Source organism: Ranitomeya variabilis, chromosome 1 (genome assembly GCF_051348905.1).
Source record: "Ranitomeya variabilis isolate aRanVar5 chromosome 1, aRanVar5.hap1, whole genome shotgun sequence".
NCBI lineage: Eukaryota > Metazoa > Chordata > Amphibia > Anura > Dendrobatidae > Ranitomeya > Ranitomeya variabilis.
In genome coordinates, this window is record NC_135232.1 from 796,400,154 (window position 1) to 796,418,943 (window position 18,790).

The window sequence follows — 18,790 nt, forward strand, 5'->3', positions numbered from 1 at the left end:
TGCCACCTCCTGTTGCCTCCAACTGAAAAATATTGCCAGAATCCATCCCTTCCTCAGCTCACAATCTACTAAAACTCTTGTGCATGCCCTCATCATCTCCCGCCTCGATTACTGCAACACCCTCCTCTGTGGCCTCCCCGCTAACTCCCTTGCACCACTCCAGTCTGTCCTCAACTCTGCTGCTCGGCTAATCCACCTCTCTCCTCGCTACTCCCCTGCTTCATCCCTCTGCAAATCCCTCTACCGGCTCCCAATTCCCCAACAAATCCAGTTCAAACTACTAACACTGATCTACAAAGCCATCCACAACCTGTCCCCTCCCTATATCTCTGAACTAATCTCCCACTATCTTCCCTCATGTAATCTTCAATCCTCCCAAGACCTCCTACTCTCCTCCACACTTATTCGTTCCTCACACTGCCTCCAAGATTTCTCCCAAATATCCCCCATCCTCTGGAATTCCACGCCTCAACACGTCCGATTATCCACCAGCCTTCAGACGGAACCTGAAAACCCATCTCTTCAGGAAAGCCTACAGCGTGCAATAACCATTCTGCCACCTCACCAACCACCCGAGCTGCCGCCTCACCAACCACCCGAGCTGCCGCCTCACCAACCACCCGAGCCGCCATCTCACCAACCACCCGAGCCGCTGCCACGTCACCAACCACCCAAGCTGCCACGTCGCTGCCGCCTCACCAACCACCCAAGATGCCACCTCACCAACCACCCGAGCTGCCACGTCACCAACCACCCGAGCTGCCGCATCGCCACCGCCAGAGCTGCCGCCTCACCAACCACCCGAGCTGCTGCCTCACCACCAGTGCTGCAGCACACCGACCTCCTGTCTCTTCCCCATTATCCCGAAGAATGTAAGTCCACAAGGACAGGGTCCTCTCCCCTCTGTACCAGTCTGTCATTGTAAGTTTGTTTACTGTAAACAATATCTATAACCCTGTATGTAACCCCTTTTTACATGTACAGCACCATGGAATTAATGGTGCTATATAAATAAATAAATAATAATAATAATACCCCGGCAGAATTTTTGCTTTCTTGGACTTTTTTCAGAGAATATGTATGATAACACCAAAACTTTTTCTCCGCTCATGGTTAGCGGCTGGGTGAAGCTATTTATTGTCAAATTACTGTGTTTTCTCTTTTTAAATCATAATGACAACCCCAAACATTCAAATGACCCTGATCAAAAGTTTACAAACCCCACTTCTTAATACTGTGTAGTGCCCCCACTAACATCAATGACAGCTTCAAGTCTTTTGTGGTAGTTGTGGATGAGGTTCTTTATTTTCGCAGATGGTAAAAGCTGTCCACTCATCTTGGCAAAAAGCCTCCAGTTCCTGTAAATTCATGGGCTGTCTAGCATAAACTGCGTGCTAGAGATCTACCCTGAGTGGCTCAATGATATTGAGGTCAGGAGACTGAGATGGCCACTCCAGAACCATCACTTTGTTCTGCTGTAGCCAATCACAGGTCGACTTGGCCTTGTGTTTTGAATCGTTGTCATGTTGGAATGTCCAAGTACGTCGCATGCGCAGCTTCCGGGCTGATGATTGCAAATTTGGCTCCAGTATTTGCTGATAATGTGCTCCATTCATCTTTCCTTCAACTTTGACCAAGTTTCCTGTGCCTTTGTAGCTCACACATCCCCAAAACATCAGGGATCCACCTCCATGCTTTACAGTAGGAATGGTGTTCCTTTTATCATATTCCTTGTTGACCTCTCTCCAAATGTAACGTTTATGGTTGTGGCCAAAAAGTTCAGTTTTGGTCTCATCAAATTAAATTGCTCAAGTTTTGAGGCAAGTTTTGAGGCTTGTCTTTGTGCTGTTTTGCGTATTGTAGGCGAGATACTTTATGGCATTTGCGCAGTAATGGCTTTCTTCTGTCGACTCGACCATGCAGACCATTTTTATTCAAGTGCTTCTTAAAACAGCCACACCGCTGGTTTTCAGAGAGTCCTGTATTTCAGCTGATGTTATTTGTGGGTTCTTCTTTGCATTCCATACAATTTTCCTGGCAGTTGTGGACGAAATTTTTGTTGGTCTACCTGACCATGGTTTTGACTTTACAGAGCCCCTGATTTTCCATTTGTTAATCACAGTTTGAATGCTGCTGACTGGCATTATCAATTCCTTGGATATCTTTTTGTATCCCTTTCCTGTTTTATACAGTTCATCTACCTTTTCCTGTAAATCTTTTGACAATTCTTTTGCTTTCCCCATGAGTCACAATCCAGAAACTTCAGTGGCTGGATGAAGGATGCAAGAGTCTGTCTGGATCCCAGAAACTCACTCAGCTTTTATGCACACACACTGATTACAAGCAAACAGTTCACATGTGAGGATGTTACCATTAGTAGCCATTCAAATCCATTTGTCAACTTCTATGCCTGTTATCAGGCCAAAATCACCAGGGTATGTGAACTTTTGATCAGGGTCATTTGGATGTTTTGGGTTGTTATGTCATTATGATTTAAAAAGAGAAAACACAGTATTTTGACAATAAATGGCTTCACCCAACCACTAACCATGAGTGGAGAAAAAGTTTTGGTGTTATCATTCATATTCTCTGCAAAAAGGCCAAGAAAGCAAAAGTTCTGCCGGGGTATGTAAACTTTTGGGCACAACTGTATATATAGGATTTGCAATTAATGTACGTAATTTATGATAAACGCAGGGCCACTAAAGGGACCCATGTATGTTGTGAGAACTGGTCACTATTTTTATCTTGCTAGTGGAGATGTGACTGTACATGAGTGACTCTCCCATTCATGTGAATGGAAGTTCCAACAGCTCTCCTTTCACAGCAGTGATGCTCAGTTCTCGAGATATGTGTGGATCCCCTAGGTGGGATCTGCAGTTATCATACATTGATGGCATATATTGTCGATATTACATAATTATAAGAGATGAAAATATCCTTTTAAACACTATGTGAAAATCTACTAGGGTGCAGAACTAAGCCGAAAATTATCTTTAGGTTCCATTTACCACAAAACATTTCACTAAACTTTTTTATTACATTATGATTTCTTAAATTATCAAAAAGATTTTAAAATGTAATATATGTACCTCATTTTCTATATTACCACTCGTAATATCCAGTTTCCCAATGTCAGCTTCTATTCGCAGGTTAGATTTTGTCGCCCATGATCGAGATAATGGCATAATCTCCTTAGTTGTGACATTGGTGGTTGCTTCCAGATCCCTTTCTAGATCACTTTCCATTTCTGAAGCATCAAGACTATATCTTCAAAAACAAATGAACACCATTAAAACTGATAACTCAAATTAATAAGTCATGAATTTATTACAGTTAATTTTAATCAATTGTGTAAAATACAGTCAGAAAATTCCAATTGCTAAAATACAGTCATGAAAACGTCTGCCCTCGGTGCGTCTAAACACACTGTTGTACTGTGTGGCTTTGGAGTTTTTTCTCTATAGGCTTCTATAGGCCTGAGAATCATCTTAATCCAGGTGGTAGATTTAGGAATCCCAGTAGGCAATTGCTGGGAAATAATAGTTCCTTAAGGTTCATGTCACTGATCTTGGGTGAAGAGAAGCAGACCCTCTCCATCCTGAGCGAGAAGTTAAAAGAAAAGATTGAGATCACAAAAAAATTATGTTGGAACCTAACTTCGGGACAAGGGAAACCGAACTGCAAAGTCAACTAGAACGTTTTCAGTTCCATCCTAAGGAAAGAAAGCATAAGCATTACATGTGGGACTTACATGACTTTAAAGATAGTAAAGCCTATTCAGTCCTCGCCAATAAGGCCTCTAACATGAACCCGGAAACAGATTTATTCTCAATGGATACTTATTTTAGACAGAGCAGATTCAATGGGGAAAGAACAGGGGCCGTGGGAGTGGTCGCAAAGCGAGAAAGATAAACGACAGATCCTACAGGGTGGTCATTTTTTAAAACCACCCTATCCTTTTAGGAAATGCCTAAACCCTGTGAGAACCTATACCTCAGGTTGAATACACAGGTCATTAATAGAGATGAGTGAGCACTAAAATGCTCTGATGCTTGTTGCTCGAAACAAGCAATTCCTTGCTCGTTTCTAGTAACGAGTATAATGGAATCAATGGGAAAGCCAAGCTTTTTTCCGGCAGACCCTACAAAGAGATCTAGGGGGCAGTGAAAATGTTCAAATGGATGGGAAAAGTGCTGAATAGAAGGAGAAGAGTATGGGGAAGACCCCTGGAAGCATCTCTGACTCCCAGATCGCTGCTGAGAACAATGGTGTCACGGTTTTACTCCACTTTTAGGACTAACAATAAAACATTCCAAACTGATGAGAAATTGCATGTTACAGGAAAAAACTGTCAAACATTTTTTTCCTGTATAATTATTATTATTTATTTATTTATACAGCACCATTGATTCCATTGTGCTGTACATGAGAAGGGGTGTGTTGTATGTTATATATTTTAAATGATTTCAACACTCCAATTAATTAATACGAATTATAGAGCTATTAATATGGTTTCAATCTGATATATATACTGTATATTTCCCCATATGTGTTCAGAGGCCTATCCCCCAGTTGCTGAATTTCTGCCATGTGTCCTACATGAAGCCCACTCCTCCAGTTGCAAAAAGCTGGTAAATCAGGTTTCATTCGGGATTGAGGGGATGTACCTTTGCCAGTGGACAATAGACTGGTGACATCATTCCCCACACGTGGGGGCTGGACACACCTCTAATAGCTGGACAGATATAACAGAAGAGCACATGTGCTTGGCCCCTCTCTTGCTTCCTGGATGATTAGTGATGAACTGCTACCATGCTAATGTAATGTATGATTTATGACTTTAGTGATTATGTGCTATGTTGAGTGACTGTTTATATTTATTATCTTTTATTAAGTAAATTCATTTTAGTTTATTCAATTGTCGTGTGAGCATTTATTTATTCATCACAATTCTTTGAACCATAACAAAACAAGGGGTTACATACAAATTACAGTAAACAAACTAATAATAACAGACTGATACAGAGGGGAGTTGACCCTGCCCTTGCAGACCTATAGTCTACAGGATGGTGGGGAAGGAGACAGTAGGTTGGGGGGTTGCGGCAGCTCCGGTGTTGGTGAGGCGGCAGCTCCAGTAGTGGTGAGGAGGAAGCGGGATCATTGCAGGCTGTAGACTTTATTGAAGAGGTGGGTTTTCAACTTCTGTCTGAAGGATCCGAATGTGGTTGATAAGTGGACATGTTGGGGCACAGAATTGCAGAGGATGGGGATATTAGGGAAAAGTCTTGGAGGCGATCAGATGAGGAGCGAATAAGTGTGGAGGAGAGAAAGAGGTCTTGGGAGGACTGGAGATTATGTGAGAGAAGATATCGGGAGATTAGTTCAGAGATATATGGAGGAGACAGGTTATGGATGGCTTTGTAGGTCAGTATTAGTAATTTGAACTGGATACGCTGAGGGAATGGGAGCCAGTGAAGAGATTTGCAGAGGGGAGAAGTGGAGGACTAGCGAGGAGAGAGATGAATTAGTCGGGCAGCAGAGTTAAGGATGGACTGGAGAGGTGCGAGAGTGTTAGCAAGGAGGCCACAGAAAAGGATGTTAAAGTAGTCGAGGCGGGAGATTATGAGGGCATGCACAAGCATTTTAGTAGATTGAGGGTTGAGGAAAGGACGGATTCTGGAGATATTTTTGAGCTGGAGGCGACAGGAGGTGGAAAGAGCTTGGATGTGTAGTTTGAAGGACAGGGCATGGTCCAGGGTTACTCAGAGGCAGCGGACTTTCAGTATGGAGGAAAGCGTGATGTCATTAATTGTGATAGATAGATAGATAGATAGATAGATAGATAGATCAGGTAAGGAAGATCTGTGAGATGGAGGAAAGATGATGAGTTTCGATTTGTCAGGGGACAGGTAAGACAATTAAACAAACCTACTCCCAGTACATTTGGATTACAACAAATATTTACCATATGCATTTGTATAATGTATGTCCTGGCTGCTGCATTCACTCACATACACCATCCTTGCATTAACTCTTTACACTCCATCCATATTGGCCCCTCACTCCTCTCCTATGTACAGCACTCACACTCTTTTCACATTACTAAATTGCACAGATCCATTCAGTCCCACCATCCAACACAAGAGAAGCTCTCACAAATCCCTTTACCATCTGCTCACTCTTTCTATCCTCCTTCTCCTAGTCACAGGAGATATCTTTCCCAACTCTGGGCCTCCATGTTATAGCAAGTCAAACCCCCCAACTGCTACACTCAGAAACCCCTCTAACCTTATTAATATTCCCTGCATGCCTTCTGTCTCTTTCAATTGTGCCCTTTGGAATTCTCGCTCAGTGTGTATTAAACTCTCCTTCATCCATGACTTCTTTCTTTCTAATTCTCTTAACCTCCTGGCTCTTACTGAAACCTGTATCCAGCAGTCAGACACCACCGCTGCTGCTGCTGCTCTCTCATATGGTGGACTACACTTCTCTCATACCTCAAGATCAGACGACAGAGCAGGTGGAGGCGTTGGTCTGCTCCTATCACCCAAATGTACTGTACCTTTCAGGTTATCCCTCAAGTACCCTCACTTGTCTTCCCTTCTTTTGAGGTCCATGATATCAGACTCTACATCCCCTTCTCCATGCAAGTGGTGGTGGTGTATCGTCCTCCGGGCCCCTCCCATCAGTTCCTGGATCACTTTGCTAACTGGCTTCCACACTTTCTCTCCTACAACATCCCACCCTTATCATGGGTGATTTCAACATCCCCATGGCTTTTCCCCTCTCCCCCTGCTACCCACGTTTTATCTCTAACCTCCTCCTTCGGCCTCTCACAGCTTACTAACTCTCCAATGCATGAAGACGAAAACTCCCTCGACTTGGTCTTCTCCCGGCTTTGCTCAGTCGATGATTTCGCTAACTCCCCTCTCCCACTCTCTGACCCCAACCTTCTTTCATTCTCTATCAAGAACTGCCATCCCACTCAGGTCACCCCTACTTTCCACACATATAGAAATATACAGGCCACTAACACCCAGAAACTTATGAAGAACTTGCAGTCATCATTGGCCCCTATCTTCTCCCTCTCATGTCCTGATTCTACCCTGAAGCATTATAATGAAACACTGCAACGTACCCTGGATGATGCTGCACCTCCTATACATAGAACAACACGCCACAGATGGCGACAACCCTGGCACATGCTGCAAACACGTTTCCTACAGCGGTGCTCCTGGTGTGCCGAACATCTGTGGAGAAAATCCAATCTACCCAAAGATTTAATCCATTATAAGTTTATGCTTAAAACATACAACACTGCCCTTCACCTCTCCAAACAAACCTATTTCAACACCCTCATCACATCACTATCCAATAACCCGAGATGTCTCTTTGACATGTTTCATTCCCTACTCAACCCAAGAGTGCAGGCCCCAACCACGGATCTCCATGCTGACGATCTGACCAATTATTTCAAGGAAAAAATTGACCATATCAGACAGGAAATTATCTCCCAATCCCCTCATACCATGCACTCTCCTCCCTTCCCCAATGCATCTAGCTCACTGTCTGAGTTTGAACCAGTCACAGAAGAAGAAGTGATCAGGCTCCTTGCATCTTCTCTCCCGACCACTTGCACTAGTGACCCCATTCATCACATCTCCTCCAGTCCCTTTCCCCTGCTATCACCACCCACCTAACAAAAATATTCAACCTCTCTCTCTCTTATGGTATCTTTCCCTCGACCAAAACTGTGCCACTAACTATAGACCTGTCTCTAATCTTCCCTTCATCTCTAAACTCCTTGAACGCCTGGTCCACTCCAGTCTTATCCGCTGTACCTCAGATAACTCTCTTCTCGACCTTCTACAATCCAGTTTCCGCTCTTTACACTCTACTGAAACTGCCTTTACTAAAGTCTCTAATGATCTACTAACTGCTAAATCTAATGGTCACTGCTCCCTGCTAATTCTCTTGGATCTCTCTGCACCATTCGACACTGTAGATCATCAGCTCCTCCTCACTATGCTGCGCTCCATTGGCCTCAAGGACACCGTTCTCTCCTAGTTCTATCACTGTATCTTTTGCTGGCTCCTCCTCTCATCTTCCCCTGACTGTTCGGACTCCTCAAGGATCGGTTCTAGGCCCCCTCCTCTTCTCTTTGTATACTGCCCCTATTGGTCAAACAATTAGCAGATTTGGTTTCCAGTACCATCTCTATGCTGATGACACCCAATTATACACCTCTACTCCTGATATCACACCTTCCGTTTTAGAAAATACTAGTGATTGTCTTACCGCTGTCTTAAACATCATGTCCTCCCTCTATCTGAAACTGAACCTGTCAAAAACTGAACTCCTAGTGTTTCCTCCCTCTACTAATGTGCCTATGCCCTTTGCCATTTTCATGTGTGGTTCCTCCATTACTCCCCAGGAACATAGCTGATGCGAGAGTGGCATTTGTCATGATTCTCAATGGCGAGAGAACATAGCCCAGCATATATGAGAACTAGCTCTTGGAAGATGGAAACTATACTGACCATGAACTAAACCTGCCGCACAACTAGAAGTGGCCGGGTAGCATGCCTACGTTTTTTTATCCCTAGATGCCCAGCGCCAGCCGGAGAACTACCTAATCCTAGCAGAGGAAAAGACAGTCCTGGCTCACCTCTAGAGAAATTTTCCCAAAAGGCAGACAGAGGCCCCCACATATATTGGCGGTGATTTTAGATGAAATGACAAACGTAGTATGAAAATAGGTTTAGCAAAAATCGAGGTCCGCTTACTAGATAGCAAGAAGACAGAAAGGGCACTTTCATGGTCAGCAGAAAACCCTATCAAAACACCATCCAGAAATTACTTTAAGACTCTAGCATTAACTCATAACACCAGAGTGGCAATTTCCGCTCACAAGAGCTTTCCAGACACAGTAACGAAACAGCAGCTGTGAACAGGAACAAAATGCAAAAACACACAAGGACAAAAGTCCAACTTAGCTGGGAGTTGTCTAGTAGCAGGAACATGCACAGAAAGGCTTCTGATTACATTGTTGACCGGCATGAAACTGACAGAGGAGCAAGGTTATATAGCGACTCCCACATCCTGATAGGAGCAGGTGAACAGAGGGGATGATGCACACAAGTACAATTCCACAAGTGGCCACCGGGGGAGCCCAGAATCCAATTTCACAACAGTACCCCCCCCTCAAGGAGGGGGCACCGAACCCTCACCAGAACCACCAGGGCGATCAGGATGAGCCCTATGAAAGGCACGGACAAGATCGGAGGCATGAACATCAGAGGCAGTGACCCAAGAATTATCCTCCTGACCGTATCCCTTCCATTTGACCAGATACTGGAGTTTCCGTCTGGAAACACGAGAGTCCAAGATCTTTTCCACAACGTACTCCAACTCACCCTCAACCAACACCGGAGCAGGAGGCTCAACGGAAGGCACAACCGGTACCTCATACCTGCGCAACAATGACCGATGAAAAACATTATGAATCGAAAAGGATGCAGGGAGGTCCAAACGGAAGGACACAGGGTTAAGAATCTCCAATATCTTGTACGGGCCGATGAACCAAGGCTTAAACTTAGGAGAAGAAACCCTCATAGGGACAAAACGAGAAGACAACCACACCAAGTCCCCAACACAAAGCCGAGGACCAACACGACGACGGCGGTTGGCAAAAAGCTGAGTCTTCTCCTGGGACAACTTCAAATTGTCCACCACCTGCCCCCAAATCCGATGCAACCTCTCCACCACAGCATCCACTCCAGGACAATCCGAAGATTCCACTTGACCGGAGGAAAATCGAGGATGAAACCCCGAATTACAGAAAAACGGGGACACCAAGGTGGCAGAGCTGGCCCGATTATTGAGGGCGAACTCCGCCAAAGGCAAAAAAGCAACCCAATCATCCTGATCCGCAGACACAAAACACCTCAAATATGTCTCCAAGGTCTGATTAGTCCGCTCGGTCTGGCCATTAGTCTGAGGATGGAAAGCAGACGAAAAAGACAAATCTATGCCCATCCTAGCACAGAATGCCTGCCAAAATCTAGACACGAATTGGGTCCCTCTGTCAGAAACGATATTCTCCGGAATACCATGCAAACGAACAACATTTTGAAAAAACAGAGGAACCAACTCGGAAGAAGAAGGCAACTTAGGCAAGGGAACCAGATGGACCATCTTAGAGAAACGGTCACACACCACCCAGATGACAGACATCTTATGAGAAACAGGCAGATCCGAAATAAAATCCATCGAGATGTGCGTCCAAGGCCTCTTCGGGATAGGCAAGGGTAACAACAATCCACTAGCCCGAGAACAACAAGGCTTGGCCCGAGCACAAACGTCACAAGACTGCACAAAGCCTCGCACATCTCGTGACAGGGAAGGCCACCAGAAGGACCTTGCCACCAAATCCCTGGTACCAAAGATTCCAGGATGACCTGCCAACGCAGAAGAATGAACCTCAGAGATGACTCTACTGGTCCAATCATCAGGAACAAACAGTCTACCAGGTGGGCAACGATCAGGTCTATCCGCCTGAAACTCCTGCAAGGCCCGCCGCAGGTCTGGAGAAACGGCAGACAATATCACTCCATCTTTAAGGATACCTGTGGGCTCAGAATTACCAGGGGAGTCAGGCTCAAAACTCCTAGAAAGGGCATCCGCCTTAACATTCTTAGAACCCGGTAGGTAAGACACCACAAAATTAAACCGAGAGAAAAACAACGACCAGCGCGCCTGTCTAGGATTCAGGCGCCTGGCAGACTCAAGGTAAATTAAATTTTTGTGGTCAGTCAATACCACCACCTGATGTCTGGCCCCCTCAAGCCAGTGACGCCACTCCTCAAAAGCCCACTTCATGGCCAAAAGCTCCCGATTCCCAATATCATAATTCCGCTCGGCGGGCGAAAATTTACGAGAAAAAAAAGCACAAGGTCTCATCACGGAGCAGTCGGAACTTCTCTGCGACAACACCGCCCCAGCTCCGATTTCAGAAGCGTCGACCTCAACCTGAAAAGGAAGAGCAACATCAGGCTGACGCAACACTGGGGCGGAAGAAAAGCGGCGCTTGAGCTCCCGAAAGGCCTCCACAGCATCAGGGGACCAATCAGCAACGTCAGCACCCTTCTTAGTCAAATCAGTCAATGGTTTTACAACATCAGAAAAACCAGCAATAAATCGACGATAAAAGTTAGCAAAGCCCAAAAATTTCTGAAGACTCTTAAGAGAAGAGGGTTGCGTCCAATCACCAATAGCCTGAACCTTGACAGGATCCATCTCGATGGAAGAGGGGGAAAAAATGTATCCCAAGAAGGAAATCTTTTGAACCCCAAAAACACACTTAGAACCCTTCACACACAAGGAATTAGACCGCAAAACCTGAAAAACCCTCCTGACCTGCTGGACATGAGAGTCCCAGTCATCCGAAAAAATCAGAATATCATCCAGATACACAATCATAAATTTGTCCAAATAATCGCGGAAAATGTCATGCATAAAGGACTGGAAGACTGAAGGGGCATTTGAAAGACCAAAAGGCATCACCAAATACTCAAAATGGCCCTCGGGCGTATTAAATGCGGTTTTCCACTCATCCCCCTGCTTGATTCGCACCAAATTATACGCCCCACGGAGATCAATCTTAGAGAACCACTTGGCCCCCTTTATACGAGCAAACAAATCAGTAAGCAGTGGTAACGGATATTGATATTTAACCGTGATTTTATTCAAAAGTCGATAATCAATACACGGCCTCAAAGAGCCGTCTTTCTTAGACACAAAGAAAAAACCGGCTCCTAAGGGAGATGACGAAGGACGAATATGTCCCTTTTCCAAGGACTCCTTTATATATTCTCGCATAGCCGCGTGTTCAGGCACAGACAGATTAAATAAACGACCCTTAGGGTATTTACTACCCGGGATCAAGTCTATGGCACAATCGCACTCCCGGTGCGGAGGTAGTGAACCAACCTTGGGTTCTTCAAAAACGTCACGAAAGTCAGACAAGAATTCAGGAATCTCAGAGGGAATAGATGATGAAATGGAAACCAAAGGTACGTCCCCATGAGTTCCTTTACATCCCCAGCTTAACACAGACATAGCTCTCCAGTCGAGGACTGGGTTATGAGATTGCAGCCATGGCAATCCCAGCACCAAAACATCATGTAGATTATACAGCACCAGAAAGCGAATAACCTCCTGGTGATCCGGATTAACACGCATAGTCACTTGTGTCCAGTATTGTGGTTTATTACTAGCCAATGGGGTGGAGTCAATCCCTTTCAGAGGTATCGGAGCCTCCAATGGCTCCAAATCATACCCACAGCGTTTGGCAAAGGACCAATCCATAAGACTCAAAGCAGCGCCAGAGTCGACATAGGCGTCCGCGGTAATAGATGACAAAGAACAAATCAGGGTCACAGATAGAATAAACTTAGACTGTAAAGTGCTAATTGAAACAGACTTGTCAGGCTTCTTAGTACGCTTAAAGCATGCTGATATAACATGAGTTGAATCACCACAATAGAAGCACAACCCATTTTTTCGTCTAAAATTCTGCCGCTCGCTTCTGGACAGAATTCTATCACATTGCATATTTTCTGGCGTTTTCTCAGTAGACACCGCCAAATGGTGCACAGGTTTGCGCTCCCGCAGACGCCTATCGATCTGAATAGCCATCGTCATGGACTCATTCAGACTCGCAGGCACAGGGAACCCCACCATAACATCCTTAATGGCATCAGAGAGACCTTCTCTGAAAATCGCCGCCAGGGCGCACTCATTCCACTGAGTAAGCACAGACCATTTGCGGAATTTTTGGCAGTATATTTCAGCTTCATCTTGCCCCTGAGACAAGGACATCAAGGCCTTTTCCGCCTGAAGCTCTAAATGAGGTTCCTCATAAAGCAACCCCAAGGCCAGAAAAAACGCATCCACATTGAGCAACGCAGGATCCCCTGGTGCCAATGCAAAAGCCCAGTCTTGAGGGTCGCCCCGGAGCAAGGAAATTACAATCCTGACCTGCTGTGCAGGGTCTCCGGCAGAGCGAGACTTCAGGGACAAAAACAATTTGCAATTATTTTTAAAATTTTGAAAGTGAGATCTATTCCCCGAGAAGAATTCAGGCAAAGGAATTCTAGGCTCAGACATAGGTGCATGAACAACAAAATCTTGCAAATTTTGTACCTTTGTGGCGAGATTATTCAAACCTGTAGCTACACTCTGAAGATCCATTTGAAACAGGTGAACACAGAGCCATTCAAGGATAAGAAGGAGAGAAAGAGAGGAAGGCTGCAGTATAGGCAGACTAGCAAGTGATCCAATTAAGAGCACACTCAGAACTAGAGGAAAAAAAAAAAAAAAAAAAAATTGTAGCAGACTTCTTTTTTCTCTCCTTTCTCAGCCAGTAATTTAACCCTTTTTTTTGGGCCGGTCAAACTGTCATGATTCTCAATGGCGAGAGAACATAGCCCAGCATATATGAGAACTAGCTCTTGGAAGATGGAAACTATACTGACCATGAACTAAACCTGCCGCACAACTAGAAGTGGCCGGGTAGCATGCCTACGTTTTTTTATCCCTAGATGCCCAGCGCCAGCCGGAGAACTACCTAATCCTAGCAGAGGAAAAGACAGTCCTGGCTCACCTCTAGAGAAATTTTCCCAAAAGGCAGACAGAGGCCCCCACATATATTGGCGGTGATTTTAGATGAAATGACAAACGTAGTATGAAAATAGGTTTAGCAAAAATCGAGGTCCGCTTACTAGATAGCAAGAAGACAGAAAGGGCACTTTCATGGTCAGCAGAAAACCCTATCAAAACACCATCCAGAAATTACTTTAAGACTCTAGCATTAACTCATAACACCAGAGTGGCAATTTCCGCTCACAAGAGCTTTCCAGACACAGTAACGAAACAGCAGCTGTGAACAGGAACAAAATGCAAAAACACACAAGGACAAAAGTCCAACTTAGCTGGGAGTTGTCTAGTAGCAGGAACATGCACAGAAAGGCTTCTGATTACATTGTTGACCGGCATGAAACTGACAGAGGAGCAAGGTTATATAGCGACTCCCACATCCTGATAGGAGCAGGTGAACAGAGGGGATGATGCACACAAGTACAATTCCACAAGTGGCCACCGGGGGAGCCCAGAATCCAATTTCACAACAGGCATTGTAGAAAACAGTGGCGCTGTCTGTGTCATGGAGTGAGAATATGGATGCCAGTAATAGAATGGAGTCAGAGTGTGTGGGTGTCTAGGTGTGCGAGGTTTCTGCAGGGGTGCGCATGTTGCTGGACATGGGTGACAGGTGAGGAGAACATGGATGAGAAAGTGAGTAGATGGTGGTCGGATAGAGGGAGAGGGGAGGTGGTGAAGTTAGATAGAGAGCAGAGACGGGTGAAGACCAGGTCTAATGCATGTCCGTCTGTGTGGGTGGCTTCAGGGGACCACTGAGTAAGTCCAAAAGATGAAGTAAGGGACAGAAGTTTGGAGGCTGTTGACTGAAGGGTATCAGTGGGGATGTTGAAGTCACCAATGATCATAGAGGGAATGTCAGTGGAAAGAAAGTAAATAAGCCAGGTAGAGAATTGGTCAATAATGGCAGTGGCCAGGCCCAGAGGTCGGTATATGATGGCCACTTGGAGGTTGGAGGGAGAGTAGATGCGGACCGAGTGGACTTCAAAAGAGGGGAGAATAAGGGAGGGTAGAGGTGGGATTGGGTTGAAGGTGCAGTTAGTGGAAAGGAGAAGACCCACTCCTCCACCATGTCTGTTGCCGGGGCAAGGTGTGTGGGTGAAGTGGAGGCCACCATAACACAGCGCAGCAGGGGAGGCGGTGTCGGAGTGTGTCAGCCATGTTTCTGTGAGGCCAAGGAAGGCAAGAATGTGAGAGAGAAAGAGGTCATGAATCACATGAAGCTTATTGCAGATGGAGCGGGCATTCCAGAGTGCTCCAGAGAGAGAGAAGGGGGGTGGGCATCAGGGGCATGGGTTTTAAGCTGGAAAGATTGTGGTGGTTCATATTAGATAGAGAGCGGTAGGAGGGGGTCATAATGGGAGGTATGAGCTGTGGGGGTCCCAGATTGGGAGATATGTCACCAGCAGTGAGGAGAAGCAGAGAGAGGGAGAGCAGGAGAAGGAGACTGGCCAGCTTGTTTTATGTTTTATTAGGAGAGATCTGAAGTTGAGGAGCAGGTCAGCAGAGGAGGTCAGGTGGGGAGGAAAGAGGGAAGGGGAGATGATTATTTGGTTAGAGGGTGGTGGGGTTTGGGGATAGCAAAGGAGAGTGAGGATTAGTGGAGCAAACACTGTAAGGGTATATGTAAACATGGTGAAGGAGTAAGATGGGTTAATAGAAAAGCTAGGTCCAAGTAATAAGAAGTGCTTACTCGGCAGACATACCCAATACAGACAGATACATAGTATGGGGTCCTGACTCCTGCTGTGACTAACTGCCATTGAAATAACTGCAGATTCTCGATGCTTAGCTGCAGTGATGCTTTGCTTCAGGGGGACGCATGCCTGACCCCACATTGCAGGCACCCCTTAAGATGCTGCTAGATTTATAGGACTGAGTTGAGGATCAGGTGAAAGGGATTGTGGGAGCTGGTTTTGGATAAATTAGCAGTTGGGTAGCACACCAGAGGAGGTTAGATGATCAAAGGCACTGGGCCTGGCTACATCTATATGCTATAACACTTGTATATAAGGTAAAATTTAAAAAGGATATAAAAAAAAATATAATTTAAGTAAACCAAAATCAATTAGGGACTCAGATACACCATACATTAGACACAGAGGAGGGTTTCATACACATTCTGTTCAAATTGTCATGTATTGGTACAACAAGACTCATAAAGGCTTTGCACTTTTGAGTGTTATATACCAAGGAAATGTTCTGCAGACTATGGAATAGTCTATGGGTGAGCAATATAATACCGATAAGAGTATGTGCACACTCTGAGTAAAATCTCTGCACCTCTTGGCAGGAAAAACGCAGCTGCAAAACGCTTGTTTTGGTGCGTTTTTGCCCTGTTTTTTTTTATTTGAGTTAAGTGAATAGTGAAAAACACAGGGCAAAAACTCACAGAGAATTGACATGCTGCAGATTATTTTCTACACTAAATCTGCAAGTCAAAAATACTTAACATGTGCATGACACTTTAGGCTCCTCATTCACTTTGCTGTCATCAGGTTTTGCTTCAGGTTTTGTCAAAAATCTGTGCCAAAAAAACGTGACAAAAACACACCCAATCGGCAACATGTGCACACAGCCTAACATTTTTTTTGAGAGTCTACCTCTTCATTGTTACCCAATCTGCGCTGAGCAGATGAAATGAGGCTGGACTGGCTACAATCTCTGTGTTCTGTCTTTCTCCATCCCCACCTGGTCCGCATACAAAGCTTCATGTTTAAATGTGAGCAGCAACTGTTTAAGTAGGCACAGAAGAGGATAGTTGTGCTGATTATGGTGTCATTTCCACTCTTCCTCTTTGTGTAGTCCTCAAAGTCTTGGGAGAACCAAACAAATGTCAGTCATCCATGCCCACTCTTCAGGTATTGTGTGCGGAGGCTGACCAGAACACCGATGGGTGTGTTGGAGATGGTACTCAACCGCCGAGCTTTTCTGCACACAAAGCTTTGTCAGCATGTGCAGTGTAGAGTTCCAGCACGTGGTGACGTCGCGCACTAGTCGGTGAGCTGGTACTTGCATGCACTGCTGCAACATTGCCAGATTGGCAGAAATGGGCCCTGACATGGCATATCTTGACCAGAAGCTCTGGCAAATCTGAGTATGTTTTCCGAAACTGCTGAGCTACCAAGTTGAGCACATGTGCCAAGCATGGTACGTGTGTAAGCTTGCCATTATCACATACGACCATGCTTGGTTGGAAGTTCAGCAGCAAAAACCACAGATCTGACTGGTCTATTATTCCTTTAAGTAACTCTGCCGCAGTGTACATTTTGTCTCCTAGACAAATTAGTTTCAGCAGAGCCTGTTGCCGCTTCGCTAAAGCAGTGCTGCAGAGCTTCCAGGTTCTGTGCTCTGAGATAAAACATTGGAGATGGAGGAAGAGGAAGCACAGTAGGGGGTGCTGGAACTTCTGTATGTGGTGGAAGAAACCCTGATAGAGGTAGGGGCCAGTAATCCCTGGCTTCCGGAGCACATGTGCAATGCCCCAGCCTCAACAACGTTCACCCAGTGTGCTGTCAAGGAAATGTAGCGTCCCTGGCCACAAGCGCTTGTCCACGTGTCAGTCATTAAGTGGACAATTCCAGTTAGTGCATTTGTAAGGGCAAGGTGAATGTACCCGGACACATGATGGTAAAATGCAACGACGCAACAGCGGGAGAAAAATTGGTAGCGAGTACCGAGAAATGGCTGCCGCCATGAGTCCACAGAAATCCTCCATGTCTATCAGCCTAAATATCAACATTTCCATGGCAAGCAGCCTGGAAATGTGTCCATTTAGCATTTGGACTTGTGGGTGGCTAGGAACTTCCTTTTTCATTCCAAGGACTGGGGTAGAGACAGCTGAATGCTAAGACAAGGATTTGGATGTCCCTGATGATGGTAAGTCAGAATGTGCTAGAATAGGTGCAGGGCAGGTGGCATCTGCGCAAGTGTTTTGGACAGGGAATTGGGAAGCACCTAGCACAGGGGAAGAGGCAGTGTTGTCACCAGATTGCACCAATCGTGTACCCAGACATTTTGCCCACCGAGTTGGGTGCTTAGATGACATGTGCCTGATCATGCTGGTGATAGTTAGGTTCTTAGTGGTCAGGCCTCTGCTGATCTTTGTATTTCACAGGTTGCAAATAATCTTTTTGTTTGTCTCAGACCTCTTTTTTAAAAAAGACTGGGGAACACCTTAATCTGTGACAGAGAAATTTAGGACTGTCGGTGCTCTGCAGAACAGTCGCTCGCCTTCTCCCTCTGGTCACCCCACTGCCTATTCCTGCCTGTTTCAGTGCTGCTGATCTCTCCCCCTCAGCATTGCTGGCTTTGCTCTGCATGCCAACTTCCCGAGTTGGGTCGGTGACTTCGTCATCCACCATTTCGTCTTTCATCACCCCACCCTGGTCCTCCTGACTTTGTGACTTAACAACAAGACTTAAGGGCAACTGTATCTCATCATCATCTTCCTCCTTAGCCCAAATTTGCCATTCCGCACCATCATTTTCTTGTGGCTGTGGCTGCTCTAAACTGTATGCCGGTCTGTCCCTCTTGGAGCATGCAAGTTGAGAGGCCACAATGAAGAAATTTTGTGGTAAACAGCTCCTCGGTGTGTCCTAGTGTGGGATCACTAGTCTCCTAGGACTCAACATGGTGGGATCAAGGAGGATCAGAGAGAGGATTAAGTGATCCAGACTTTAGGCTGGTAAGACTGGACCATGTGGAAGACTGGGTGGTGCTGCCAAGCCTGCTGGAAGCATTATCTGCTATCCAATCAAACACCTGTTTGCACAGCTCTGGCTTCAGAAGTGGTGTACCATGCCTCCCTCCAATGTAGGACAGGAACCTATAAATCATGGATGGGCATTTTTCTTGTGCTCCAGCAACAGACATAGTCGCACCTGCCTAACGTCCTCAGCATTTCCATGCACCATCATCAGCACTTCCACTTCTCTGCCCTTAATTCATGCCTTACTTTTTTGTAATTGCTAGGTCTTTTGAAACCAAGTGTTTTTTAAATTGCTAAGTCTTTTGAAACCAAGTTTGTTAATAAAAGAAAAAAAATTGTAACCTGCAGCAATCGAAG

The 18,790-nt window shown here is 45.4% G+C and overlaps 1 protein-coding gene across 2 annotated transcripts in view; it reads right to left on the reverse strand.

Moving 5' to 3' along the window:
- Positions 1-3,218, reverse strand: part of ARHGEF18 (Rho/Rac guanine nucleotide exchange factor 18) — a 138,803-nt gene extending 135,585 nt beyond the window's left edge. For both annotated transcript variants that reach the window (XM_077273533.1, XM_077273525.1), the window contains exon 1: positions 3,093-3,218. In XM_077273533.1, coding sequence (XP_077129648.1) covers positions 3,093-3,188 — 96 coding nt within the window. In that variant the 5' untranslated portion in view covers positions 3,189-3,218. The remainder of the gene's footprint in view (positions 1-3,092) is intronic.
- Positions 3,219-18,790: the final 15,572 nt, after the last annotated feature.